The sequence below is a fragment of the Setaria viridis genome, chromosome 8 (assembly GCF_005286985.2).
Source record: "Setaria viridis chromosome 8, Setaria_viridis_v4.0, whole genome shotgun sequence".
In the NCBI taxonomy this organism is placed as follows: domain Eukaryota; kingdom Viridiplantae; phylum Streptophyta; class Magnoliopsida; order Poales; family Poaceae; genus Setaria; species Setaria viridis.
The window spans coordinates 34,719,124-34,747,123 of NC_048270.2; the positions used below are offsets into that span (position 1 = coordinate 34,719,124).

At 43.8% G+C, this 28,000-nt stretch overlaps 4 protein-coding genes and 1 non-coding gene across 5 annotated transcripts; 4 read left to right on the plus strand and 1 right to left on the minus strand.

Moving 5' to 3' along the window:
* The first annotated feature begins 3,667 nt into the window (after positions 1-3,667).
* On the plus strand, positions 3,668-4,913 carry LOC117866896 (cyclin-dependent kinase inhibitor 3). The gene is made up of 3 exons (XM_034751189.2): positions 3,668-4,101; positions 4,250-4,423; positions 4,524-4,913. The coding sequence occupies exons 1-3, from the start codon at positions 3,728-3,730 to the stop codon at positions 4,591-4,593; spliced, it is 618 nt and encodes a 205-aa protein (XP_034607080.1). The 5' UTR covers positions 3,668-3,727; the 3' UTR covers positions 4,594-4,913.
* A 4,540-nt stretch (positions 4,914-9,453) lies between these two features.
* On the plus strand, positions 9,454-13,506 carry LOC117833700 (uncharacterized). Its single transcript, XM_034713295.2, has 7 exons — positions 9,454-9,817; positions 10,279-10,336; positions 10,471-10,551; positions 10,651-10,686; positions 10,847-11,086; positions 11,179-11,317; positions 12,863-13,506. Exons 1-7 carry the CDS (start codon positions 9,645-9,647, stop codon positions 13,324-13,326), a joined length of 1,191 nt encoding a protein of 396 aa, XP_034569186.1. The 5' UTR covers positions 9,454-9,644; the 3' UTR covers positions 13,327-13,506.
* A 706-nt stretch (positions 13,507-14,212) lies between these two features.
* Positions 14,213-14,315, minus strand: LOC117834887 (U6 spliceosomal RNA). The gene has a single exon (XR_004635842.1). It is a non-coding gene; the product is annotated as a U6 spliceosomal RNA (small nuclear RNA).
* Positions 14,316-17,366: 3,051 nt separating this feature from the next.
* LOC117866792 (uncharacterized) lies at positions 17,367-24,467 on the plus strand. The gene is made up of 11 exons (XM_034751073.2): positions 17,367-21,059; positions 21,323-21,885; positions 21,958-22,031; positions 22,315-22,399; positions 22,581-22,667; positions 22,866-22,938; positions 23,288-23,331; positions 23,425-23,553; positions 23,702-23,803; positions 23,894-24,042; positions 24,142-24,467. Exons 1-10 carry the CDS (start codon positions 18,128-18,130, stop codon positions 23,948-23,950), a joined length of 4,146 nt encoding a protein of 1,381 aa, XP_034606964.1. The 5' UTR covers positions 17,367-18,127; the 3' UTR covers positions 23,951-24,042; positions 24,142-24,467.
* Positions 24,468-24,810: 343 nt separating this feature from the next.
* LOC117866793 (uncharacterized) lies at positions 24,811-27,944 on the plus strand. Its single transcript, XM_034751075.2, has 4 exons — positions 24,811-25,476; positions 25,892-26,044; positions 26,445-26,747; positions 27,258-27,944. The coding sequence occupies exons 1-4, from the start codon at positions 24,838-24,840 to the stop codon at positions 27,699-27,701; spliced, it is 1,539 nt and encodes a 512-aa protein (XP_034606966.1). The 5' UTR covers positions 24,811-24,837; the 3' UTR covers positions 27,702-27,944.
* The last annotated feature ends 56 nt before the right edge of the window (positions 27,945-28,000 follow it).

Consider the following 28,000-nt stretch of genomic DNA (forward strand, 5'->3'; position numbering starts at 1 on the left):
GATGGCACCACGCAGCTGAATATATAGCTCGCTCGACGACAGGCAACTTTCGGCCTTTCCGAGGTACCCATGCGTCTCCTCCATCTCTCTCGTACGCTCTACGCAGAGTCGTCGTCCCCCACAAGAAAGTAATGGAATCCGTTCTTCACCGCCATGATGCTCGCTCACACCTAGCTTCTAGGCTTCTAGCTGCAGTTGCCCCCACTCAGGGTCACTTGCCTCACACCCATCCATCCATGGGTCCGTCCATCAGTTTTTCTACTGCTCCTGCAGGAGCCAGGAAGTGACGGCATCGGTTGCCGATGCTGATGCCGATTCGGTGCACCTCGTCCAAGAACATCGTCCTGAAAGCCTGCGGAGCAGCCCCAAGGGGTTTGATCGAATCTTGTTCTGAACCAAGCGGTCAGATCAGTGCACATGCACGAGACTCAGCCCCATTTGTTTCCTTAGGAGCTTCTAAAATTTCTATCCCATGGAATATTTAGATACTAATTACAAAACCAATTGCACAGATGGAGGCTAATTTGCGAGATGAATCTATTAAACCTAATTAGTCCATGATTTGACAATGTGGTGCTACAGTAAACATGTGCTAATGATGGATTAATTAGGGTTTAATAGATTCATTTCGGGAATTAGTCTCCATCTGTGTAATTAGTTTTATAATTAGCTCATATTTAGTCCTCCTAATTAGCTTCCGAATATTCGATGTGACATGAATTTTTAATCCGGACTAAAGATTCAAACACTCCCTTACTCTTCAGTGGCCGGCCTGTTGTTACATCCTAGGTTTCACCCTTAACCTGCTAATAATTAGAGTCTGCAGAGACCTTAATGGCATTCTTTTCTTGGGATGGTCAGTGCTAACTGGCTTTACCTAGGTAAGTGGCAAAATGCACTATTTCCCGGTCAGGCTTTGGTGCTGCTTACCTTAGATTCCCCTATGACACAGGATTTTTGCCTCCCAAAGCTTATGATAATCTCTACAAACGCTCAGGTTGATCAGTCATAACGGCCTCTTTGGCACCTCATGATCACCCATTCAGTGTGTGCTTTAGTTCATTCTGATGCCGCCGCTTTGCTCTGCATATGCTTTAATTTGCTGTCAGTCAGAGTGCACCTTAACGGCTTAACCTCAGTAAGAGCTCCACACTTTGATGCTACTCCCTCCGTTGTTATTCCAACTTTCTTGAAGAATCAAACCATTTTATGTTTGATCAAAATTATAGAGAGAATCACATAGGTTTATGGCACCAAATAGATATACTATGAAAATATATTTAATGAAGAAACTAATGCTACTTATTTGATATCATGAATGTCAGTAATTTATTGATAAATTGGGTCAAACTTGAAATGCTTCGACTCTTAAGAAAGTTGGAATAACTTATAATTTGAAACAGAGGGAGTAGCTGTTTGTTTAGCTCCTCCGTGATTGCTGCCGCTACTTTCTATGGATTTCTCACTCTCGCGCCTGCATCTGGTCCCATGCATGTCTGCAGGCGAGGTCGACGAAGGTGAAGCTTCAACAGTGAACTGTGGAAGATCAGATTTGCTTGGTGAGCCGTGATGAACTGATAACAGGCAGTACTGCGAGCTTTCGCGCGCCTCGGTAAAGATTGTTCTTACTGGGGGCTCGCCATCATGGTGTTAGGATCAAATAAGCCTGGATGGGGACAGAGACAAAAACCGGGGCCTGACGATGATCGATCTGCAAACTGTATCGTGTGCTGTTTACTCGTCAGAATCAGTTCCTTAGGACTTGTCCCGAGTTCCAAGGCTTTTGTGCATGTGAGTGCCCGCATTTGTTTGCTGCTGGTGTCTCCTACTGTTGCCAAGTCTGCAACTGCATCGTGTACCAAAGCAAAAAAAATAATAATAAAAGGGAGCAAACAGCACTTAGTACATTGCAGATTATAATATATATATATCCGGCTTGGCAAGACTTTTGTGATGTCAGTGTCTCCTGTAGGTTATGTTGTCAGTTGTGCTATCTCACAAAGCGAGTTCTAAACTACAGTTACATGATCTCTGAAGATAACAAGAGGTAATCATTATATGTTTGTTTGTTTGAATGGAATAATGGGCTGATCCATATCATCATCGCTCATCCTCAACAAGCACATGTAAGTGTAAGCATGAGGGATAAAGTCGTCCTAACAAATTAATTGGATAAATTCATGATGTACCATCTCATCTAGAAGAGGTAATTCTGATCCTAAAACCAAACATCCCAATATTTTTCCTCTTAAAAGGGGAATTGGTAAAAAGAGATGCAAAGCCAATATATGGGAGTTCTCTTCTTATTCTCCACCAACTTCGACCCGTTTTTCATCTTCTTTTTATTTCCCCTCCTCCCAATCTTCTCTCCACCCTATATCTAGCTAAACTACTTTTGGTCTGCGAAAATGGATGAGGATGGTAACTAAGACCTAACAAGCTATCTATTGAAGGACGTGCTTGGCTGCACGCCGCAACCAGCCATGTCACAATAAATTGGTTGCTGCTTGGCCAAAAGCTGGAAGCCACAGGGAAAACACAAAGCAGGTCTTCAGCATTTGCGCCATGAAGTGTGGTGCCGATTTTTGATGCCAAACCTTCGGCGCGCCACACCGTAGCTGGCAGGTTGTCGCCTGCAACCAAGCAGGCCCGTAATCTATGGAAGATACTACTTCATTTTGCACGATCATGCTTGAAAATTGCTCTGCCACCTTGTGTTGTGGAGGGTCTTTGGTTGAAAAAATGTAATCGCTTCGAAGTCGTGCAAAGGACCCAGCACATTAAGATTATAATTTCCATAAAAAATTGACTGCCTATATTGCTTTAGAGAATTTTATGATTTGGATTTGCATTAAAAAATGGAAAGCAAGATTGGATGGTGGAACGACCAACCGGTGGCTAGTTTAGTACTTTAGGGTAGCACTTAGAATCACATTTTCAAGATATGCTAGGTGAGTTTCCCTGACCTTGCATTATTGCTATGATCCTTCTATTCTCTTTTGATAGACCTATTTGACCTTAGCACAATGACTAAGGAGAATAAACTTGCTTATCATCTAATGAATCATGTCATTATGTACTCCTCGTTATCATATATATGCACCTTGGTATCGATGTTATCATATACATGCACCAATTATTTATGTTTCTAGAAGAGTTACTCTGTACCGGAATCGAACATTCATCTATGTCAAATACAAGACAACAACTCAAATAGAATTATCAAAAGAGAAAAAACTAATTTTGTGAATAGACCCACCAAAAGAGAATAGGCGAGTATATGGTTGGAGTTTACCCCCAACCTAACCTTTGCAAGTGCCATTTGCGTTTCTCACCTTTTTTTTTAAGATAATGGAAGATTATATTCGAGCTTTATACATGCTTTTTCAAGAATGCATCAGACTACAAAGATTATAGAGTGGCACATGTTCTAGTTAAAACATCAGAAGATCTAATATACCAACGAGAAATAACAAAATAAGAAAAATACAACTAAAAAGCATCCCAACTTGACGCCGTTACCCCCTGGCTTCCCACACCGCGCGCGCACGTCGTGACGCCAGCAACGGCTCGGCACGGTTGCCGTTACGCAACCCTGCCGTGACGTGGCGACCCTTCATATGTTCTCAGCTCACTGTCCTTCTCACTCCCTCGCAGTCACAGTACACAAAGACAGAGACCTGCAGCGAGCTAGTGCACACCAGCAAACCAACCAACGAACCAGCCGATGGGCAAGTGCGTCAGGATCCGCAGCAGCAGCAGCAAGCAGAACCCGTCGCCGTCGACGGGCGAGGCCGCGGCGGCGTGCCTCACGCTGCGCAGCGGCCGCCGCGTGCCGGTGGCCGCGTCGTGCAGCCCGCCGGGCAGCAGTCGCCACCGCCGCGGCGGAGCGGCACCAGCCTGCCGACGGTGCGGCGCCAAGCGCGCGTGCGACAGCCCCGGGCGGCGGAAGTGCTCGCAACCGAGGCCGCACCGTGGCCGGGCGGCGCTCGCAAGCGCCGAGCTCAGGCTTAGCGGCGGCCGGCCGGAGGAGGAGCCTCTGCCGTCGTCGCAGGCGAACCCCGCTGCCCGCGACGTCGACGGCGACCGTGGAGACAGCGCGTAAGTGTAGTTTTGTGCGTTCATTCACATCACAGAACAAGTCAGTTTCGATTTGCGCAAAATTGTCGACTCCTGCACGAGAACAAAAGCCGGCATCGATACAAATGTTAACTACTTTCTTTCCACTGAATTTTGCCCAAATAATTAGACCGGCCACGCCCCTCTCCGGCGACGAGGTGATGAAATCCAAACACGAGCACGGGAGCAAGGGCGGCGTCCCAGGCCAGCCGTCGCCGTCGCCGTCGTCGCCGCTGCTGCAAGCCGAGATGGAGGCGTTCTTCGTCGCGGCGGAGCTCGCCGAGCGCCGGCGATTTGCAGAAGCGTAAGCGCTTCATTCTCACACAATTGGATACACAAAATTCCGCACAAAGTTGCAGGTCTGGGTGTCCCCTAACACGAGCTGCTGCCATGCCTTTTTGCAGGTACAATTACGACGTTGCCCTCGACCGCCCGTTGGAAGGCCGATTCGAGTGGGCGCCGGTGAGCACGTGAGGGGACGCAGCATGGAGGGTAAAACTGTCAATCGTAGCAACAAATGCTTATCCTAGCTTGGGAAATTGGAGTTAGTCCTTTGATTCTCCTACTGATGTCGTTTAGAGATTGTCACTGCTTCCCTAGTATTACTGTCTGGGTATAGTTTGCCACCGGTTCAGTTCATCGGTTGTTACTTGTTTATCACTGTTCTACTGTCTCTCTAACAACCGTATAGTCTGTGTATAGGATAAGGTGATGATCCATTGGAGGAAGCTTCTGAGCTCCCCATGCTGATCGGTTTCCACCGTGAAATTCTACTCATTTTCTTTATTTACAAATTTCTGACTTCTTGGTCACATAATTTTCTTTACAAGCATGCATCTTACATTCTTACTCGATCAGACAGCTAGATCAAGGTTAACTTTGTTCTCAAGCTAGCTAGTCAGGTATAGCAACAGTAGATGTTGGAGTTAGCTGGAAAATCCAAACGGAACCGTGTGCCCTTTCCGATTCAAGAATCTCACTGACATGTGAATGTACCTTGGCTTGAAGCCGGCCGTGCATTGCCTGCTGGTCCAGTGCTATTTGTTCTAGGGTACTTTGCCTCATCTGCACGACGACATGATGCACGTACACACAGGCACATGCGCATGCATACGTACATCTAGCATGGCCTGTCCTTCTTCTGCCGTGCAAAAATCAGTTTTAGGGGGAGTTTGGATACACCATACTAAAATTTAGCACCTGTCACATCGGATATTTGGATGCTAATTAGGAGTATTAAACATAGGCTAATTACAAAACTAATTGCACAGATGGAGTCTAATTCGCGAGACGAATCTATTAAGCCTAATTAGTCCATGATTTGACAATGTGGTGCTACAGTAACCATTTGCTAATGATGGATTAATTAGGCTTAATAGATTCGTCTCACGAATTAGCATAGGGTTATACAATTAGTTTTATAATTAGCTTATTTTTAATCTTCCTAATTAGCATCCGAACATTCGATGTGACACTGCTAAAGTTTAGCACCTGGTATCCAAACAGCCCTTAATCTTATCTTTACTTTTTCAGAAAAGATAATTTTACAGATTTTTCCTGTGTATTGGTAGATTTTTTTTGCAGGAACATGGCACTCTCTTCTTGATGCAATTTCTTTATCAGTTACTAATGTTCACCGATCTTTTGCTCTTCTAAATTTTGCAAGGATTTTGAATTGTTTTCACCTCGTATTCAACACTGCAATGATGCTCTTAGGATTTGTAGGCTTTCATGTGCGGAAGATGCTATTTTCTTAGATTGTGCAAAGGGTTCAAAAGCTCATTTATGACCTCAAAAGTACATTTGCCATGACATTCCACCTCACTCCTGTCCATTTCCATCCAGTCTTTCTTTCTAGAATCTAAGGGCCCTAAACGCCATGAACTGTTCTTTCCTTTTACATCCTCTTTTTGAAACTGCAAAGTGCAAACTAACAAAGCCAATTTTTCGTACTTTTTTAATTTTGCGCATCACAAGATTTCACAACAGATGTTGCATAGCCCAGGGAACTAATTAAAATGTACATCTAATTTTGTTGTAATAAAATTAATTTGCAAAGTGTTAGTGTGTTTTCCTTGCAAATTCAAGTAATATATATGGGTTTGGGGTAGCTATTAACTGGCCCATCTGCTATATATGACGTACACAGTCATGTTAAACAAGTCAAAAGGCACACATCAGCTGGTTGTTGGGGGCATAATTGCAGCAGCAACCAAAAGAAAAACACCCTCCAAAGGCAGCAGCAATACAAAGCAGAGGTGGAATCTTGATGCATATGCTCTTCCTTTGCCCTTTTCTGGGTGCTTAATCATTCGGTGCACTCGTGGGGCCCCTAGCTAGCTTCTCCCTTGGTCAATATAGTAGTACACTCAAATCAAATAGCTCATTTGAGTACTACAAAAGCAAAGATGAACAAGAGCTTAAAGTTGCCCTTTTTAACAATTAACCACCCCAGGTGTGGTGCTGGTGATTGGTCTAGGGTTTGTTGTTGGTTGGTGTCCATTGCTTTGGATCTGGAGCTTCAGCTGGTTAGTTGCTTGCTTGTTTGGTAGGAGCAAGGAGAGAGAGGAGTATCAAGTGATGGTATATTCTAGGGAGAATAATCCCAGCTTCCTAACATAAGAATATCCTCATCTCATTCATTTCCTCCGTTTTGATTTCCTTCACTTTTCCTTTGAAAATCCTTTGATCCAGACGGGGCCTAAGAGATGCAGCTATACATGCACCCAAAGTTTCAATCCACCTCCGTTATTCTAGGATACGTACGAGCGGTTTTTTTTAACAACCGGTCGATCATAACTGAATATACAGTATATATTGAAGAAATGAAATTTCCGATAGGTCACCTATCTCGCTCAATTTTGTTTTTCATTTTTGCTACTCTAATTAGCCTTGTCCATTCCAATATTCCACCACCCAAGAAACATAGACGTATACAAACCAACACATGTTATGGTTTGCTTCGTCATTGGATTCGCATGACCTCCGCTTTTGCCTCTTCCTCTCCATTGGGCATTGGGCATTGGGCATTGGGCATTGGCTCCCTGCTGGATTCCCCGAGAAAGATATGGAGTGCAACAGTGGATGTGCACGTGAGAGAGGGTGAGAGGAATGATGCAGGAAGGGACGTGTGGAGATACCTGCAGCTGCATTGCCTCTGCACATTCGGAATATGTGACTGTGCGAGAGAGACAGGGACGTGATAGATGCATGGGCCACCATGTCAGGAGCAGGAGAAGCCAGCTAGCAGTAGGCAGCAGCTTAGCCTTTGGATGGCAGCATCTTCATTCCCTGCGCCTCGGGATCCGTGGTGGAATATTACAGTACAAGCGATGCATGCCATCACCTCCTTTGAGGCTTTAAGGACGAACAAGGTCGATTATTCATGTTTTTCAAGGCACTTTCTGGGACGTGCGAGTACAAATAATGCACTCATGGCTCATGCTCGACCTCGGATGGACGACGGTTCAGGTCTTTCAAAGCTTAAACTTGGCTTTGTCCGTGCATTCTTTCTCTTTGGTGTGCTTCTTTCTAGACAAATCTCAAAGAACTTTTCTTATCAAAGCGTTGCAAAGACAGTTAACGCCGAATTAAAAAGAGGTGAAAATCTCTTTCACGATGTTCATCTCACAAAGTTGTTACGATAAAATATCATCCTTTCCCCTGAGTATGTGTGTATGCCTCTTAAAGTTCCCAGATTTTGACCTCCAAAATGATTATTTTTATTTATTCGTTCATAATATTGTGAGAGGTACATGCAACATTTCTGGACACCTTAAGAGCCAGACATAACATCTCCCAGGTTCCATATTACACACACTTTTAGCAAGAACATGGGCCTCATTGTTAGAGCCTCTACCCTCGTACTTGTTGTGAGGCCTGCTCCGCTCGTGGGCTCGCATCTTCGTGTGTAGGTAGGAGAGCCCACCTGAAATAAGTTTAGAAAGCCTGGCTGCCGTACGAGGCCCAAAGAGTGGGAGCCCAGTTTGATCACAGAATATAGCCCAATAGAACCCCTGAGCGTTTTGGTCTGCATCCTGGTTGGGCTGGGCTGTCGAACGTTCGGTAGCATCATCAACAAACAACGATGAGAAGTTTTTTCCGCTAATTCGCGTGTCAACTGCCAAGGAACAAAACACCCAACCTCTCCCTCTCAAAAAAAAAAATGAGAGAGAGAAGACAAGAAATCACGATACTAAGAAACAAATATTCAAGTTTGCATAAACCACTGTACCGAAAAACATCCAAACTTGCATAACTTGAATAAAACAAAAGCTTGAAGAACGAAACCATTTCAAATATACTTGTATATAGTGTACAAAAATCTGTCTACATCTTGTGTATTCATGCCTTTATCCATACAAGTGAAAAAAAGCACAGTTTTCCATTGGCCAGGACGAGTTGACGATCTGTCTGCACCTCAATCTCAAGTCATTTGAGCAGCTAACAGGAGCAACGTAAACGTCGCAAAAGGCATGTGCTTTGGTCGTATACACATACGGTATAATAATAGAGTGGCTTGCATCATACTTATCGTTGCTGTCGCTGGCCTGCTGCCGTGCAAGAACAGAAGGGCCAGCGCCACGTCAGCTTGCAAGAGATCGACTTCAACGTGCTCTCTACTCCCAAGGGAACGGCGCGTAGAATATGCTAGACTCATTCACTTGCGTTAATCTTTGCCCCTCGAATGATTTTTTTTATCTCTCGAGTTCATCCACACGTACTAAGTTACCGGTGTACGCGTTTGACCAATAATCTCCGAGAAAAAAAATGGAACAATGTTGAAATTTCTCGCATCTATGTACAAGTTTCACGGCGGTATAACGGAAAGATTCGCATTGGAACCAGTCTTGTTTAGTTGCCAAATTTTGGAGGTGATAAATTACTGTTGCAGCACTGTAGCACACTGTAGCGTTTCGTTTGTATTTGTGAATTAGTGTCCAAACATTGACTAATTAGGCTCAAAAGATTCGTCTCGCAAAGTACAACAAAACTGTGCAATTAGTTTTTAATTTCATCTACATTTAGTACTCCATGCATGTACCGCAAGTTTGATATGATGGAGAATCTTCTTTTTACATAGTGCCAAAGTTGGGAGTTAGGGGTGAACTAAACAAGGACCAAGCTTCACGTAGTATGCATTTGATCCTACCTCCAAATCGAATCTAGCAATGAATTCAAACAAATGGCCTTGATCAGGTGGTTGAAAATCGATGAATGCAACTTGCAAGTACACATGTTGAACATCAGCATGTTCCTTTTCCAGGACAGAAAATGGTGCGTTTTTCCATCAATTTTTTCCATCATCACCTCACCAGCGTGTCAACTCCTCGGTGCTCCGTAGCATTTCCACCACCAGCACGCTCCCACGGCACTTCCACCCCGAAAGATAACCCCGCGCCGCGCCGCGCCGCCGCACCAGCACGCCGGGCGGGCAGGCAGGCACGGCCATCTTCTTCGTCCTCTCCTCCTCCAATTCAAGGCGGCGCCCAAGTTTCCAGGGCCGCAGCCCGCGGAGCAGGGGGATGTGGGGGCGGCACTACTGGGGCGGCGGGCGGCGTCCGGACCCGGCCGCCGCCGGCGTGGTGGTGATGTTCGCGTGGCTGTCGAGCCAGGAGCGCCACGTGCGGGCGTACGTGGAGCTCTACGCGGCGCGCGGGTGGGCGTGCCTCGTCTGCCACTCCGACTTCCCCACCCTGTACGGCCGCCTGCGCGATCTCTTCCTCCCATCCGTTGCCTCCGATGAACCCCCGCGAAAAAAAATGTGGTCCTCAGAGGATGGTCCGATTCGATGCGGTAGTGCGAGAAAGATGCGGTTTTTAGTTTGCTCCTATGTCTAGGCGTTCTTGGATTTGCCGGAGGTCTGGGGGGATTCAGGGGAGGAGGCTTCAGTTTCTTGTGCGTTGCAGTTGAGTCGTTTGGGGTATTTGGGGACACGCAGACGCAACTGATGCTAGACATGAGATGCGTTTGCCTTTGCGGTTACCAATCTTGGTTGTGCAGAATTTCATATAGCTAGGTTGGATGAGCTTAGAAATGCTGTGATGACACATGGACCCTGTTGGGTCATTAGCTTCCTATTTTTAGTGCCCTGTCTCGATACTCCGTACAAAGTAATCGATTGTTCTGTTGTTTAACACTTACGCTTTGCTTAAGCAGGTTTTTCCCCGAGAAGGCTGCTATGCTTGCCGACAGGGTGCTTGGGGAGCTTGTCAAGGTACGTTTATTACCTCACTGCACTGCAATTTCAACCTGGTTTGGTACAATTTTTTGTGGTTGTGTATGTTTAGGCGCATCTAATTGGTTGTTGCAATCGGGCACCTGTTGCTATATTGCTCTTTGAAAACCAAGGAGCTGAAGATTAGACCTGTACCTGTTGCGTTTGCATCGTTTTCAGGAGGGCCAAAGGGTTGTACGTACAAGGTTCTTCAGGTAATATATGGAATTTTGCACCATTTTGCTGAAGCAATTACCTCTAGGTTAAAGCTGGTTTGGAATCTCTAGGCTAAAGCTTTAATTGTTCACTGACAGCTGATAGAGCGAAGATGTAAAGGGCAACTAAGTCTGGTATGACTCTTACTTATTGCCTTCCTCTCTTACTCATTGCTGAAATGCTAGCTGAAGCTTTGTTCGGTAAATCAAATAAGCTGTAGACACGTAGATTTGGGTATTCTGGTTTGAATTTACTCATTTTGAAGAAAGCTTCGTGTGCTTTTGGTTTCTACAGGATGAGTATCAGCTTGTACGGGATTGTCTGTGCGGGCAAATGTACGACTCAAGTCCTGTGGATTTTGTCAGTGATTTAGGCACTCGGTTTCTCCTTGACCCAAGTGTCCTGAAGATGTCTGAACCTCCTCGTGTCTTGTCATGGATGGCTAAGGGTGTTGCCTCAGGTCTCGACGCCCTATTCATAAACAAATTTGAAGAACAACGTAAAGATTATTGGGAAACACTATACTCATCTGTGGTATGCCCCTCTATTGACCACATTGATTAGAAGCCTGATTTTAGATGAATTTTCTTGTGAATATCTGTAATCTTAGACCGTGGTACATGCAGAATGTTGGGCCAATACTGATACTCTGTTCAGAGGATGATCAACTTGCTCCATATTCGGTTGTTGAAAATTTTGCCAAGCGTCTGCTGGAGCTTGGTGGTGATGTGAACCTAGTTAAATGGCACAGTTCTCCTCATGTAGGTATGTTCTTCTTCCTCTTTCTGTCTGCAGTCTACTTAATACTATATTAAGTTAGCTAAAATTGATACTAGGTAATTTAACCTAGTTGAAGTAGCAGTATTAACCAGGGAGTTGTTGATCTTTACTCCATTTCTGTACCTAGCCATTTTAATTGTTATGACTTCCTAGTTAGAGTTTTTGACAACCTTTTTATCTTTTTTTTTTCTGAACATCGTCCCCATTAACTGCCGTTTACCTCACTTAACATGCCTCTAGGTTATAAAAAGAAATGCAAAGACTAAACTTGTTATTGATTATTTATCTTGGTTTTCTAACATGACAAGAGGTCAAGAGCTATTCAGTTGTTTTAGGTACTGACAACAATCTATAGAATGCTAATGATTTTATGTAAATTGTGATGTGATGAGAGGAGAATGCATCACGATGGCATGATGGAACTAGTTCCCGAATGCAGGACTACTCTAGTAGTACTGTATCGGTAGAGCTCCAAGCTCTCAATGGAAAATCGCAATTGGAACTTTTAGCATACATTGTATTAGTCCCAGGGTGCTTACTGCCGCTAATAGCCCCATTGATCATATTCAATACTTGGAGGCTGCTAGTTAATTTACCAGAAGGATTTTGAGTCTGCACTCAGCAAGCGGCCAGATCATGATGGTTTTCTGAAACTTTACGTTGAACATTCGCCTAGCCTAATATAAGTCAACCTGCAATCACACTTCTCATTTATAACTATCCCTAGAGCAAAATGTTTTCTTTTTAGAAGGTGGAAACATGTCTGGTGTAAAGGTGCTTGTACACCTTGCCAGAATTGGTTCTTTTGCTAACTGATAAGCAGCTGTGTTCTAGTTTCAATGGGGAAATCTTTTACAGAAACAAAAAGAAAACAAAGTTTATTTGGAGAAATAAAAAATACTCCCCATCTTATTGTGAACTAACAGGTCATAGGTAAAGCCATCATGAATTGCGCATGTTGCTTGGAGCTTGTTTCCATCTATCCAGATGTCAAGATACGGTTTGGATAAACATCTGATCTTGCGTGCAGAATTTTAACTGATTACTCAAAGCTAGACTTCCCCATTTCTTTATGCCAATCCCCTCACTGGAGATGAACATTAAGAACTCCTGGATATGCTGCTGTACTTTCTTAGGAATTTCTCAAGACCGATTTGTAAAGAATTTTGTGCATGGTGTTCTGTAAATCCACTAATATCTAGTAATTCAGGTCCTTTGTAGGTTTACAGAATGTCAAGTCACCAACACATAAAAAATGTCTCATTAACTAATTTATGACCCATATCATAAAATAAGACCTGCCCCTTGCAATAGTTAATACTGGTAGCTTCACCAATTCAGTTATCTGAAAATTTTCATCACGCGTGACTCTGTTCAGATGTTCTACATGCAAAAGATTTTATAGGGTGTGCTTTATGCCTAACCTAAAAGATGTGGATGCACAATGTCTCAAGCCATGTGAAACTGATGAGTATAACACTTTTATGATTTCTTCTTATTATCTCTTTTCCTCTATTGCTATTTATGCAGGCCACTACAAGTATCACCCTGAGGAATACCGAACTGCGGTGACTGAGCTACTCATGAAAGCATCGGCGCTTTACATGAGCAGAAGACAACTTAACGGATATGAGGTGGGCACAAGTGAGCACAGCGACATGCCTCCGTCCATCTCCGATCACCGCAGAACTGCTGCAAGCTCTAACAACAGGCTAAGACGAGCACCGATCGATCCAATGGATCAGTTCTTCCTACCAAGCTCCATGGAGTACCATGAAAGCAGTGAGGGACCGAAGCCAGAGCTGTTCAACATGCCAAGTGTGGAGAGCTTGAGCCTGCATGGGGTGCTGGGGCAGGTGATGTATGATGTATGCGTCCCAAAAAACGTAGAAGGCTGGGACCTCAAGCCTTCTGCCTCGAGGCACATGCATACTGTTGCGCGTCGGCATAGCAGCTTCAATCCAATGAAATGTGTGCGGCGCTCGAGATTGTGAAAATTTTGACTGGAACATTTGGATGCATACAGGTGAATGTGTATACTATGAGAGAATTTGTTTGGTGGATGCTGGTGAATCTTAATATAGCCACCATCCATCGAATAAAATGCGAAATTTAATTTTGTAAATCTGAAGGAGTTGTGCACGTCTGTGTATATGATATGGCCACTTATCTTATTTTCCTCTGCCAATAAATGAAATCTCCTTATTAATTTCTCTCATAGACAAGATCGGAACCATGTAAAGAACATTGAGTTTGACAAAGCAGAATCATGTCAAGAAAGTTGAGCAACTAATAACGTAGCAAAATTGGAAGGAAAAATATCCCTGTCATAGAATTCTTTGCATGAATGGATATTTCATTGGAACTAGTTGAAGAACAAGCACACAGCAAGAACCAAGAAAAAACGAGTGAGGCTATAGGGAGTTCAGAGGACCACATGTAGCGATTAACCATAGTATTCCATGGATACAGCTTCATGAGAACTTCATTCTGAGCAAGGGAAGACATGAACGGTTCAGAAGAAAAAAAACTAGAGGCCTAGATAGATTTTGGATAGGGAGTGTACAGCTGCTACGTTGTAAAAAGAGCCTACAACGAAAAGTTAGGGTCATATCTGCAAGGTTAAAGTAGCATCTGGGGACTGCAGCGTGAATAAGTGGCCCAAAAAGAAGCAATGAGGGCATGCTTGCAAGGGAAAACTCGAACCCAGGGAGTGGTACGTGAATGTGCAAAATGTTTTGGACCTGGATGTACGACAGCAGAAGTCGCGAGGGCCCGAAAAGAATAGCCCAGGGGCGCATCTGCAAAGGAAAACAAGCACCCAGGGGCGTATCCGTGAGGGAAGAACTCCAGCCCAGGGACCGGCGCGCAAAATCCCAAAAAAATTTGGACCATTTCTCGATTTGTGCGTGTCATCCTTGCGCAGGGGCCATGCTAATCTTCTCTGTATCGTTCCAATTTTATCGGATGTCTCCGAAGAGACAACAGGGTTGCTGCAGCCGAGCTTATAAGTTGGTCTTTTCTTCCCTTGCTGGCCGGTATGGGACTAAACTTCGATTCCATCCATCGCTCGTTGCCTCGTTCCCGTGAGCGCGCCAGAGCGCAGCGCAAGCGCCCCCGCGTGGGCTGAATCTTTTAGAACGGCCCAGATATCACGGGAAAGAGCAAGGTGGGCTTTTGTGTCCCCCCCTCCCCGTGGGCTGATTTTTAACACAGCCCAGCTAACAATAGGATCCAGTATCCGATTGCAAACAGGTACATTTTTTTTTACACACTTCACTAAAAAATTAGCAGGTACATATTCCTATCCCGGGAAAAACGATAGTAAAATTATATTCCTCAAAATCAACAAGAAAAGTCGGTCACCGTCCTCGCTAGAAAATTGTATATTTTTCTTCGAGAAAGAAACTAGCACAGCTCTCATGGCTCCGTGATGAGAATTTCCAACAACTGTTCAGGGCAGCACTGCTCGTGCTTGACCGATGGTCACGATTCCCAGCTACCGTGCTTCCAGTTCTTTCACGTCACGTCTTTGATGGTTTTTGGCTATGGTCACTGTCTCTAGTCTTTTCGGGGATTCTTCCCTGAAGTCGCACGCCTGGTTCTTTCTTCTTTTGAGATGCGTCAGGTACTGTACTGCACGTTGAACGTGTTTCTATCAGCATCACTTGCTGTTAGTAGGCAGGTACGGCGAGCGAAGATTTGTCAGCTCAATCTTTTGAAAGTGCTCATAAAAGTAGGATTGTGTGTCGTAGGGATGAGTAAGCATGCGTGTATGTGATTTGAAAAAAATAATCAACTCTTCTTTCTTTTTTTGTTGTTGAGAAAGCCAAGATAACTGATTGAATGCGATGAGCGTACAACTTATTTGTTAGTGGGTAATTCTTAGAAAGAATGGCAAGATTAAATTCATAGGAGTTTTTTTTCAAAGTATCATCTCACTTTGTTTGATGATACGACGTGTGGGAATATTTCCTTATAATGGGAAAATTTAAGTTACGGAAAAAAGGGGCCAAAAAGAAGATGGAGGAGTGAAAAGGAATATGCTCATGCAATGGTAGTGATGCCCGAATGATGCCACGAAGAGCTCCATCCTGAGAAGCAAAGGTTTTAAGAAAGGCAAAGAAATAACTCCAAGATACATGCATGCATGATGTCAATCCAATGGAACGCATATATGATATTTCTTTTCATTCTACTGCCTCAACTAACGTCATGTGCCTACGAGATTGGTATAATAACAATTATAAATGTGGAATCCTCGTATGTTCGAAATTAAATGAAAGATGCGACCAATCCACGAATACCTAAAATGAAAATCAATAAGATAGGTATAGTTTCTTTCATTCGTAACTCGCTTGTCTAGACTTTCTCCTTTTTAATATAAAGGTAGCTCTCCTGTCGGTTTGTTAAAAAAAAGAAAATCAATAAGATATTGGGTTGGTTTTTAAGAAGGCAAATAGTCGCTTTTTATATAATTTCTCCCTCATCTCATTTCCAGAAAATGTCTCATCAATTTGTACCTCGGATGAGCCATAAGCCCATAACACCCTTTTTCATGCCTTTGTATGCCTTTGTTTTGAGTTTTTCTATATTTTTTTCGAAACTGTTTTGAGTTTTTCTAGAACCTCTAGATTGCAACTTGCAAGGTTCTACATCTAGTCAGGGCAAGGTGCAGTTGCCGTTTTAGCTAGAGCCTACGTAGCTGTGGGCCCATGACGATGAGTGGCGGTTTGTAAAGTGACGGACGGATGGAGCCGTATTTCATTGACGTCATACACTCTGCATACACGTTTGTTTACAAATGTTTGCAGCGTCACCTTATCTCCTAGGTTTCCTTTTGTCTTCAAGTGCTATTTTTTTTTTGTTTTTGTTCCATTTTTTTCCCTTCTCTTCTAATAGCTGTGGGACCGTGGCACCGTTGGGTGAATTTTCCAAAAACGGCCATGTTCTGGTTCAGTTACTGCCAGCTGCTATGTTGATGAAAGTAAAACGGGTCCAGCCCATCACTCAGGAAATTTGTCAATAAAGAAGTCATGGACTGTTACCACTAGACACACAACGTAGCGGAAGAAGAGTTGGAACAGAACCGGTTCAACGTAGTCGCGCATCATTATGGATGAAGTAGTCGATCTCGTCCCACGAACCGATCTCCACATCCTCATCCCAGCAGCAGCCTCTCGCATCGCCGTAGCCGATCAGCACAACAGCAGCGCTTCCCGGAGTCCACATGTACGGGGAAAGAATGCCGTGCACTGTTGTGCTAGCACCGCGCGCTTGGCAAGGATCTCGGGCTCAGGCCGAGAGGAGGTGACGGCTAGGGTTGCGGTGCGGTGGATAAGTGCGTCCCCCTAGTCCCACCTCTTATATTTATAGAGCATACTAATGGACTTTCAGGCTGAAGGTCCATTAGTTATCCTAATTTCTTGTGGATCAATTATTTTATGGTCCTTTAATCTGAATTGTTATGATTGTCTCTTACGTAGATCAGCAACAGTTGACACGCACGAGGGCAAATTTCGGATATGTTCAGTTATCTCATTCGTTTTTTTCATGTTTTATTTATGGACTTGCCTCGTTTCAGCGCGGTAGATATGGAACGCACAAGGATTTATTTAGCTAGGAAATACAAAATACGTAAACAAATGCAGGAGAGATTCGTTTAAAAGAAAAACAAAGGCCGGTGAGAAAGAGAGATGATAGACGAGGAAGGAATCAGGAGTAAACTTGTGTGATAACAGGACGTCATGAACTGCCTCGGGAAGCAAAGGTTAAACAAGAGAGCAAAGACTTCAACTTCATTGAATAAACCATCCTAAACAACAAATAGTCAAAATGTAACTTCCAATCTTTAGAAGTATATAAAGCTACTAAATTTCACTTTTTTTTTTTTTGCAACGAAGATCTATCCTGTCAGCCTAGGACTAGCAGCGCGAAATGACATTGCTACAGTAAAAAAATCAACACCGAGTGAGATAATACGTCACATATATGCTCCCTTTTTACCTTTTCCAGGGGAGGGAGGTGCCAAGAAAATAAAAAAAATGCCAATTCCAGGGGAGTAAACAAATCCAGTGGCATCGTCATCAGGAGAACTACTTCTATGCCGGTGAGGGGTGGAATTATCCCTTCCCCGGCATTCTTCGATCCCGGAATATGCTCCACGAGCTCCTTCCAATCAACCATTCCCCTCCACCCAATCACCCCCGATTCGCAAATCCGAGAGAGCTGCATCCGGCGGGCCTCCTCGCTTTCCCGGTTCTTGTACGGGTCACATAGGGATCCTTACTCCGTGTTGGATTCGGTTACTTGCTTTCTTCTTCATTGGGTCCGGATTTCCCTGGGTTGATTTTTTTAGTCTGCTGTGTTCGTCGCATTAGGCGGAGGATTGGGGGCAGCTCTGGTTGGTGGTAGCGGGCGGTTCCTGATCCCACCCCGGTGGTTCCAACCGCGCCAATCGCGTGCTTGATTGGCGTAAAGGGCGGATTTTTAGAAGGATTTTGTGGTAAGGATCCAATTCTGTGGAGGATTTTGCTACTTTGGGATTTGAGCGCCCATAGATTTCGTCAATTCGGTCTGATTGTGATTGAAAGGGATAGGAATTGCATTTTTGTTGCAAAATGGGATGGCTGTCATGGCCGCTTTGAATCGTGCCTGGTTGTGGTGAAAGGATTGTTTTTTTTCCCCTGATATGGTGGCTGTGGACGCCTGTGATGCCCTTGCTCGAGGTTGAAGGATTCCACGGTTTGATGGTCTGTGCTGTCCGGGAGCTCGTCGTCGGCGGTGGGAGGCAAGATGTACGCCGTGGGGAAGGTCGGCAGCCTCATCTCCCGCAGCGTGTACACCGTCTCCGGCCCATTCCACCCGTTCGGCGGCGCGGTCGATATCGTCGTCGTGCAGCAGCAGGACGGCAGCTTCAAGAGCTCGCCGTGGTACGTGCGGTTCGGCAAGTTCCAGGGGGTTCTCAAGTCGAGGGAGAAGGTCGTCAACATCTCCGTCAATGGCGTCGAAGCTGGGTTCCACATGTACTTGGACAGCAATGGCGAGGCTTACTTCCTCAGGAACGCGGATCCGAATGGTGAGGAAGGAGAGTTTGTTGTATCACCCGCATCGTCGGGAGATGAGCGGGAGGCACCGATCCAGGAAGCTCAGCTGAGGAAGTCGAAGAGCACTTCGTGTGATAGCTCAACGATGGAGGCTGATGTTGGGGAGGGCAAGATGCTCGCAAGGACAACCTCAAGGCGGACCACCATACTTGAACGGATGTTTGGTCGGAAAACAGTTAAGAACAATGCGCATGCTGTGGATAGAGTGAGCTCATTAGAGCGAGCAGAGATTGCTGCCGAACTCCTAGATACAAAGTGGTCGACAAATCTCCCACGTAGTTCGAAATCTCATGGTTCTAATGATGAATCTTCCAAGAGCAAGTTGGCAGAAGCTAGCAGCAGTAATCAGATGGAAACCTCAAAGACTCTATTGCCAGAACATAGCTTGGATCATGGGAAAGAGACCAACTCTAACTGCAATTCTTGTAGTCCTCGTGGAGGAACAAACAGTTCAGCAGATGAAACTGATCAGTGTTTACAAACCATTAGTGTGAAGGAAGAGGTTGTTGAGATACACACACGTGAGACTAGTGACTTCACTGATAGGATCATCTCAACTGTGCATCAACCAGGATCAGAATCTTTGTCAAATGATCTGGGAACAGATAAAAGTATACATGAATCTGTCGATACTCAAGATAAGTTGCCCCATAATTTGGAAGATGTTGCAGGAAGGGAAATACATAAAAAGGAGGCCTTTTCCAATGGCATTTTTGAAATCCATACTGTTGAGACAGACACTACAAGTGGTAAGAGTGAGGTGGTTTCTCAGTTTGTTACTGTAGATTCATATGGAGCCAACCAAAATTTGACAGGTGCCAATTCACCAGCTTATGCAACCACAGACGAAAAGCATGAGGTTACATTGATCCCTTCTGCGCAAGATCCAGTTCAAGAGAAAGTAGTCATTCTCAGCAGTTCTGAAACTGTGGAGATTTCACAAGATGCAGTTCAAGAGAAAATGGTCATTTTCAGCAGTTCTGAAACTCTGGAGAGCTCATATGCTGTGTCCAATATTTCAGATGACAAAGTTTGTGATGCATCAGATACCTCACTGGCTGACAGCATACAACGCGAGGAGCATTCCGGAGTCTCTGATGGGAGTCAAGAACAGGTATTTTCTGAGGAAAGGTTATCAGCATGCAGTGGTGCTTCCAGCAACAAAAAAGACGTGATTGAAGTGGTTGTTGAAGAACATGGAGCTTTTATCTTAGAAGATCCAGCTCCCCAAACCTTGCAAGGTAATGGTCCAGATATGGATATTTCTGTGGACAGTGTTTCACTTTCACATACCGATGCGGTTCATGATTTCGCTTGTCAGCATGATGTGGTTTGTCCTGATGCTTCTTCTAGTGTTGTAGAGACATCAAGTTATGTGCCTGACTATGATCCTGAAGATGTCACAAATAACGTAATCGTGGAAAATCAAGCATGCAACAGAGAGCTTGATGTTTCTGTTACTCAGACCTCAATAATAGGTGATGAATCCACAGAATGCAATGCTCAGTCAGCTAATTTTCCTAATAAAATAGAAGTAGAGAGTTCACCAACTGCTACTGGGTCTTCCAGTTTGGTCAATGATCCTGAAGATGTAGCTAAGAGCTTAATCGAGGAAAATAAAGCATGCAACAGAGAGCCTTGTGTTTCCGTTACTCTGACCTCAACAATAGGAGATGAACCCACAGAATGTATTGCTCAGTCAGCTAATTTTCCTAATAAAATGGAAATAGAGGGTTCACAAACTGTTACCGGGTCTTCCAGTTTGGTCAATGATCCTGAAGATGTAACAGAAAACTTAATTGTGGAAAATAAAGCATGCAACAGAGAGCCTGATGTTTCTGTTACTCTGACCTCAACAATAGGAGATGGATCCACAGAATTCATTGCTCAGTCAGCTAATTTTCCTAATAAAATAGAAGTAGAGGAGGGTTCACCAACTGCTACTGGGTCTTCCAATTTGGTCTATGGTGAAGTGCAAAGCATAAAAACAGAAGGTGAAACAGGAAGATCCAGTTCTGTGAGTGGAGATGAAGTTGGGTTTGTCCTTGAGGCTACAGCTGAGCCTGAGGAAGAAGCAGAAGCAAGAGTATCATTCTCTGAGTATACAGAAGAAATTCAGTTTCAGTTTAGTGATACTGAAAATTTTGCTGATAGAAAGGCCATGGATGACATAGTGGCTGACAAAACAGCAGGTGAAGGAGAACATGAAGAATCTGATTGTGACACAGAAAAACAGGAAGAAGGTGATTTAGATCTTGCAAATGTATTGGAAAACTGCTCTGATTCATTAAGGCCTGTGACTAGCCCTGTTTCTATTCCTACATGCAATCTGCAGTCAGAAGATAATACAATGGAGGCTAAATCTCTACCAAATCTCCGTTCTCACATACATGATCTTGAAAGGTCTGATAGTTTTCAGCTAAGCCGCTCACTACAACCAAATGCTGAAAATAATGGGGTTGACCCAGTCAAGAGTACGGATTCTTCTTTTCTTGAGCAGAAATCAGAAGTTACTGGTGATTCAGAAGAAAATTCCAGCCCACCTGAGGTTACCAGCAATGTAGTACCTGATGACAAGCATGCTGACAACCTGAAAATTGATCCGTTCGTCCCTTTTGCGGGTGAGTTTTTTCTTTTTGCTAGGACTAGCATTTCTACTTCTTTTTAACACTACTAGTTGTAATTATCTTTATCTTGCAGAGTGAATGTGATTCTTTTGTTCGAAAATTTCCCAATAATTTAGTTGGAACAAGTGAACAGTGAACTTTGATAAAGACTGTTTAGTTTTTGTTGTTGTAGCAGTTTCTGTGATTTCCTTCAGTGTCTTAATATTACTGAAGTAACTTGGCAGCAATGACAATCTCTATCTGTGCCATTTTTGCAGAATTATCATTATGCAGGCACCTGTTATCTGAAGGCATGGGGGAGGATGCCGCCCGCAGTGCATTTGATTCTGAGAAGGTGACCTTAGAGAAGTTCCATACCATGAAGCAGTCACTAATGAGAAACAACAAGCTAGTTGTTAGGATTGCTGGACGCTATTTTCCCTGGGATGCAGCTGCGCCTATAGTGCTCGGTTTGATTTCTTTCAGCGAGGAACAAGTTTTTGAACCCAAAGGCATGATAAAGGTCGAGCAAATTGAGACAAGTGCAGCACCAGGTGGCAGCTGGAGAATCTGGCCGTTTAGTTTCAGACGGACAAGGACTATTAGTGCTGTCCAGCCAGTTTGTGAAAGCACTGTTGAGACTTCCATATCCACTCCTGTTAAAGAATCCACACCGTTTAGTGAATCAGATAGAGAAAGGAATAAATCCAGGGCAAAGAGGATCGAGAGGAAGGTGCGATCACTCACTCCAACGTCTGAGGAGCTCGCATCTCTTGATCTCAGAGAGGGCAGGAATGTGGTTACATTTACCTTCTCAACTGCAATTGTTGGGAAACAGCAGGTTAGTTTTACTTAAATTGTTTTTAAGTTCCACTAAGTTGCATTTCACATCTTCCTATCCTTTCATAAACAGGTTGATTGTCACATATATTTATGGAAATGGAATACACGCATTGTCATATCAGATGTGGATGGAACTATCACCAAGTAAGTCACAAAACTGGAGCAGTGAAGCCTATGTTTTTATGTTTAATATAAATACTATGATTTGGATACCTGATTGCCAGGAGTAGCTGTTATTCCAGCTTTCTCTTTATTGGATAATATTGTCCACTTCAAAGATGGAGGGAAAAAAGGGAGATAGTGAATTTCATGCAACTAATGCAGTTTATAGTCATTATAAAATATGGGAGCTATCTGATCCTTACCACCTACAAATGCTGTATATTCAATTCTTACAATTGTCCACATTTTTTCCATGTGATTGTAGGTCTGATGTTCTTGGCCAGTTCATGCCACTGGTTGGTGTTGATTGGTCTCAAAATGGAGTCGCTCATTTGTTTTCTGCAATAAAGGTATTCATGCTGCTCATGCTTGTAACAAAATACGCATAATTTCAATTTCACTTATAGATCTAATCCTGCCATAGCAATTGATTGATTCTTTCTAATGTTTGTGAACTTACGCGTGTAACTGGGTCTAGAATGTTTGTTGATTTGGTTTGTTATTGTTATCTTGTTCTTGTTGCATCCGCAGGAAAATGGATATCAGCTTCTATTTCTAAGCGCACGTGCTATTTCACAAGCCCACATTACAAGGCAGTTTCTTTTCAACTTAAAGCAGGTACATTGAAATTCAGTCCTAGTCAATCCTATACTTTCATAATCTGTTTGTGGTGATCATGAATTTAGTGTATGCCCATTAGGTAACAAAATCACAGGTCTGATCATGCTTGCACATTCACAAAGACACGACAGTGAAACTAATAAATAGAACGTGGTGCTCATCTATCTTATTCCCACATGTGAATTTGGATTTCAGGATGGAAAAGCACTTCCTGATGGCCCCGTTGTCATATCTCCAGATGGTCTCTTTCCTTCACTTTACAGAGAAGGTGAGCACATCCTGACATATTCTCACTATTTTCTACTCAGTTAATTGCCAATGAGAGAGAAAAAAATTGCATCCACTACCTCTATTTATTAATCTGGGTCCACATGAGTAATCTTGGGGTACAACCTTTTACTAAAACTTGGTGTGTGCGGTAGCTTTTTCCAAACCAGTTGTATCTCAATAACAAAATCACCACTCTTTTTGGACCCCCTCAACCATTGTTGGATACCAGGTCTATGATTAAGTTCTCATAGTACAATCATATTGACATAAAAAGTATCTCTATTGACTCCTTTATATTAGCTATAAGTTTTGAGTGATCCTGATATTTTGTTGGCATTGGTTTGTAGTCATCAGAAGAGCTCCTCATGAATTCAAGATTTCATGCCTAGAGGTGAGTACTCCCTAGCAGCCTAGTGCGCACAAGAAGGGAAGAATAGCTTGGCTTCTTTGATGTTCTATTCATGATTTTCTCTATCATTTACAGGCTATCAAAGATTTATTTCCTCCTGACTCAAACCCATTTTATGCTGGATTCGGAAATAGAGATACAGATGAGCTTAGTTACCTCAAAGTTGGTATTCCTATGGGCAAGATCTTCATAATAAACCCCAAGGTAACAGCCTAAGACAGGAAAATCACTTGTCCCTCCCTCCTGTTAGCATCTCTATCTGCATAATTGTGCTGGAGTTCAGCCAGTGAGAGCATTTTTGCACTGGAGATGGCATCTAGAGAATCCGTGTTGAATTTTTCCTTCGATGCAGGGTGAAGTTGCAGTGAATCGGCGAGTTGATACAAAGTCATACACGTCCCTGCATGCTCTTGTACATGGAATGTTCCCTCCAATATCGTCATCTTCGGAGCAGGTCAGCATTCCCATGTAGTATTTGTCAGTGGTTCAACTTTAGTTACTACTTTTAGTGCTTCTTATTCTGAAAAGTTCTTATTCAATTCAGGAGGACTACAATACCTGGAATTACTGGAAAATGCCATTGCCTGATGTTGATCTGTGAGATACAAGTGCAGTCTGCACAACAGCGCTGCGCTAATTTTATTATGCGCAGCAGTGGTGATGAGAAAATCATGGTGAAGGTAGCACCCTGAGGTATTTCATTTTACCTATTTTGCAATAGAAGTTCTATTTTTCTTTGTTCATGAGCTTGTGTCTAACATGCTTGGTGCATTTTGCCACCTGTTTCTGCAGGCCAATTGTTAGTTGGCTAGATGTGGATGCTCCTGATATAAGCTCCTGCAAGAACGAAACTGTATATATAGGATCATAATAGATGACTAGCGATCTGCACGCCGATGAGGCAGCAGAAGCAATGTAGCTGTTTCTTGTGACTCCCATCTGTTGTTGTAGGACTGAACCTCCATGTAACTGAGAGGTGTATACTTTACTGAATGGAGGAATCTGATCGAGTGTTGTTTCCCGTGCAGTTTCATTTCATCCTTCTTTGATGTAATTGTGGTGACATGTAATCTGTACAGGAGCAGTTTAATAATGCAATAGAAAGTCAGCTCTGTTCATATGCGATTTTAATTCACACACCTTTCTGGCAATAAGCATGTTGCTTTGACAAAGGTGCATCAAGTATTTTTACCTCATAAGCTTTGTGAGCACTTAACAGGAAATTGTGGATTTGTGGTATGCTTGCGAATTTTCTAGTATACAACTGTGATATGCAATTGAGCTAAGCTGCAATTTTATGGAAAAAAAACCTTTGCTATTGTAGGGATAAATCTTTCTCTGGTATTATCGTGTTCAAGTATTGATTAATATGAAAATATTCGTATAATGCAAATGCGAACTTTGTGAAGGACCCAAGCGCAAAGGTTCCAATCCTCTTTAAGCAGGGAGACCTTTGGTCACTGGCTCTAGAACCCTAGAGCCGCCGCCATGGCCACGCCCGACCCCGCCTCCGCCTCCACCAAGAAGCGTTCCAAGAAGCGCAAGGCCGCCGACGGCGAGGCCAATTCCTCAAAAACCCTAGAGCCGCCACCAGAGGCGGACCTCCAAACCCCAGCCACGCCCGCCACCGCCTCCGCGTCCGCCAAGAAGAAACACTCCAAGAAACGCAAGGCCACCGAGGCCTCCACCGACGCCTCCACCGAGGCCGCCGGCGACGCCTCCACCGAGGCCGCCGGCGACGCCTCCACCGAGGCCGCCGCCGACGCCTCCACCAAGGCCGCCGTCGACGCCTCCCTCAACGTCACCGTCGATGCCTCCCTCACAGGCGGCCGAACCGCAGCCGCCCCCGCCCCCGCGGTCGCTTACTTCCCCACCGGCTACGACCCCCTCGCCGCCGCCGCCGTCGCCGCAGAGGAAGACGAGTCGGCCCCCAACGCGCGGCTCTTCCGGCACGAGAAGCACCCCACTTGGGTCGACCTCGTGGTCGGGAGCTCTGGCGGAGGCCCCGACTTCGTCGGCCGGAGCTATGCCGGTGAGGCAGCCACGCCGCAGCTCTGTGAGTACGCACTTGGAGTCCTCGATAAGGCCTCCGGTACCCTCAGGGTCGTCCCCATAGCCGCCAACAAGGTGAGCGTCTTGTCTTATTGCACCAAAATTTTGATCTTTCTTGTAATTGAAGTTGATAGCCAAAACGAAATGGCTATAGTCACATAGATTTAATTAAATGCTAGCTTTTTATTGAGGAATTCTAGTTTATAAGTAAATACTAAAGATTCCCTTTTGTCTAATTGTGCAATTGAAAATTGCAATTGGATGGTCTACTGGTGCTGGACAATGCCTACGTAGTTAGGATTTTAGCAGAGTAACACTAAAGCTGCTATCTTGTTTTGATTTTAAAAAATGAAGGAAAGCTCTTGCTGTGATGTTTTCATTTTCAGCATAACAATGCCATACATTTTAAAAGAGCTACAAGAAATACTTTTGCACAAATAACGTTAGCATTGCTGATATTGATGTTCTGGACATCTGTACTCTGCAACAGATTCTGAGGCTTGAGCCACATCTTGAAGTGCAGCAGCCAGCACATTCGCAGCACTCTGAGGTGGCATCAGAAGCAGGTTCAGTTGCAGGAAATGATGAATTGAAGGTTCAAGATCTTACCATGATGTATGGAACCAAGACAGACAGGGACAAGGTATGTTTGTGTCGAGTTTTACTAGTCTGCTGTTTGCGACTATGTTTCCGAATTGATCAGTGGTGTCAACCAAAAGTTTCCTCTGTGTGCCCCAGTTTGTTTGTCTTCTTCGTGTGAATTAGGTTTTTAAGATAGCATTTGAGACAGTCACATAATAGAATAGCATTTAAGACAGTCACATAATAGAATTTTGTTAAACCAGAACTCAACATAACTGTCATTGTACTGGTGTGATTTCTGTTAGTTTTTCTGTCAATATATATTCTTGGTTTGGTTTGCATGTGGAAAGGAAAGATTTTTGTTAGTTATCTAAACCAATGATTTAACCATGATAATTTCCATTTTGCACTGGTCACTGTATTCATCATGTCAGAGTGGTTAATGCCTATATTCCTTGCAGGATAACAAGTGGAGGTCATTAAATGAACAAAGGAATGATCCTTCTGCTTATGAGGACATTGACCTTGGAACCAGTAACGTCCACACCAATGACAGCCAGGAACCAGTAATTGTTCGGAACATTCCACCTTATGATCCTACAGCAGATACATCAGAAAAGGCATATCTTTTGGATGAGATTATTCCAAAGAATATGCGGCAGCACCTTTTGGAAATTGTGGACCATTTTGAATCAGGACAAATTTCTTCAAAAGGCTACTCGAGTTTTGTCTCAAATCGTGTGCAGAAGTTGCAGGAGCTTCAGGTAATTATTTACATTTTTGGTATACTTTTTCTCGTCATCCAGTTGTCCACTTTCAGTTGTCACCTGCTAATGTTTTAGGTTTAGAACAAGGAAATTTATTTTATACTAGATAAGAAAGTGAAGAGGAACTCGAGCCTTTTTCTTGATAAGAAGTTATAGTCTTGTGGGAAGACACCATTTTAATTGACTCTGACATTCCTGTGGACATTTGAAGGACATGTTTTTTTTTTCTTGTTGTGGAACCTGCAACAGTTTATAATTGATCCTTAGCGGGGTTTCTTGACAGTAACGCACAACTTTTTACTCGCATAACATTCTGATAGCATTATAGCCGGCACTGTTACTACTGCAATGTTGACACGTTACTTGTGTCGGTCCCCTCTTTAGACAGTGACAGTTTATGGTTTGCTCTTATGCCATTTTTAATTTCGTTGAACACTAGGTGTGTGTTTATATATCTGTTCCGCTTGGTTAGCGTGAAGAATCATCTTTTGACTTGCATTGTGTTAGGGTCAAGATAAAGAGAGGCTTGCTTGGATACTGTCCTACATCCAACATCTCCTATCTTTATATGAACGGAATGGTGGCATGTCCAAGCATCACAGGAAGCACAGAAAGGAAAACAAGGCAAACCATGGACCAGGGACCCCGCTGGCTGTATATCGCAACCTGTTGCTGATTTTTACAGAACCAGGGTCTAGTTCCATGTCATCGGAGAAAAATGAACTTCTGATTAACTACATCTTGGTCCTGACACTCTTTGCTGATGACTTCAGATCCGATCCTAAAGATATATGTGCGGACCTGAAAATGACCCGCCAGATGCTTAAACCATACTATGACCAGTTGGGATGCAAATCTGTGTCCGCAGGTGCTTTCAAGTCCACTTTCATGACGCTTCCAGCCCCTCTCAACTTTCCACAGGATGTTACAAGGAGAAAGCGACGACGGTAATCATCATATGGAGAGACCAATGGTTATTTATCTCAGAAATGGCATGATTACTGAATGTGAGTGATTGGATCCGCCCTGAGTTATGATACACTGCTATCAAAGGCACGTTAAGCCTGTAGGTGCTTGGCCCAATGTTGCAATGTACTGAAAATGACAAGCTGTTTCAAGTTTCATTTTGTATTCCGGTGTCCATGGATATCGCTTTCAAGAAAGAAAACATATCTATGTATTGATGGTTCTATCTCTACCTGAGTACATCCTAGTGCTAGTTCGATGAAGGGACAATATGGATTTGTTCG

Excerpts from the sequence above, each read along its gene's own strand:
- LOC117833700 (XM_034713295.2), top strand. The coding sequence starts at position 9,645 with ATGTGGGGGCGGCACTACTGGGGCGGCGGGCGGCGTCCGGACCCGGCC. Across the intron at positions 10,337-10,470 it reads TGCTTGGGGAGCTTGTCAAG|GAGCTGAAGATTAGACCTGT; the intron begins GTACGTTTATTA and ends TTGAAAACCAAG. Across the intron at positions 11,087-11,178 it reads AAACACTATACTCATCTGTG|AATGTTGGGCCAATACTGAT; the intron begins GTATGCCCCTCT and ends TGGTACATGCAG.
- LOC117866793 (XM_034751075.2), top strand. The coding sequence starts at position 24,838 with ATGGCCACGCCCGACCCCGCCTCCGCCTCCACCAAGAAGCGTTCCAAG. Across the intron at positions 25,477-25,891 it reads TCCCCATAGCCGCCAACAAG|ATTCTGAGGCTTGAGCCACA; the intron begins GTGAGCGTCTTG and ends ACTCTGCAACAG. Across the intron at positions 26,748-27,257 it reads AGAAGTTGCAGGAGCTTCAG|GGTCAAGATAAAGAGAGGCT; the intron begins GTAATTATTTAC and ends GCATTGTGTTAG.
- LOC117866896 (XM_034751189.2), top strand. The coding sequence starts at position 3,728 with ATGGGCAAGTGCGTCAGGATCCGCAGCAGCAGCAGCAAGCAGAACCCG. Across the intron at positions 4,102-4,249 it reads GGCGACCGTGGAGACAGCGC|ACCGGCCACGCCCCTCTCCG; the intron begins GTAAGTGTAGTT and ends CCAAATAATTAG. Across the intron at positions 4,424-4,523 it reads CGCCGGCGATTTGCAGAAGC|GTACAATTACGACGTTGCCC; the intron begins GTAAGCGCTTCA and ends GCCTTTTTGCAG.
- LOC117866792 (XM_034751073.2), top strand. The coding sequence starts at position 18,128 with ATGTACGCCGTGGGGAAGGTCGGCAGCCTCATCTCCCGCAGCGTGTAC. Across the intron at positions 21,060-21,322 it reads TCCGTTCGTCCCTTTTGCGG|AATTATCATTATGCAGGCAC; the intron begins GTGAGTTTTTTC and ends CCATTTTTGCAG. Across the intron at positions 23,554-23,701 it reads TCTTCATAATAAACCCCAAG|GGTGAAGTTGCAGTGAATCG; the intron begins GTAACAGCCTAA and ends CCTTCGATGCAG.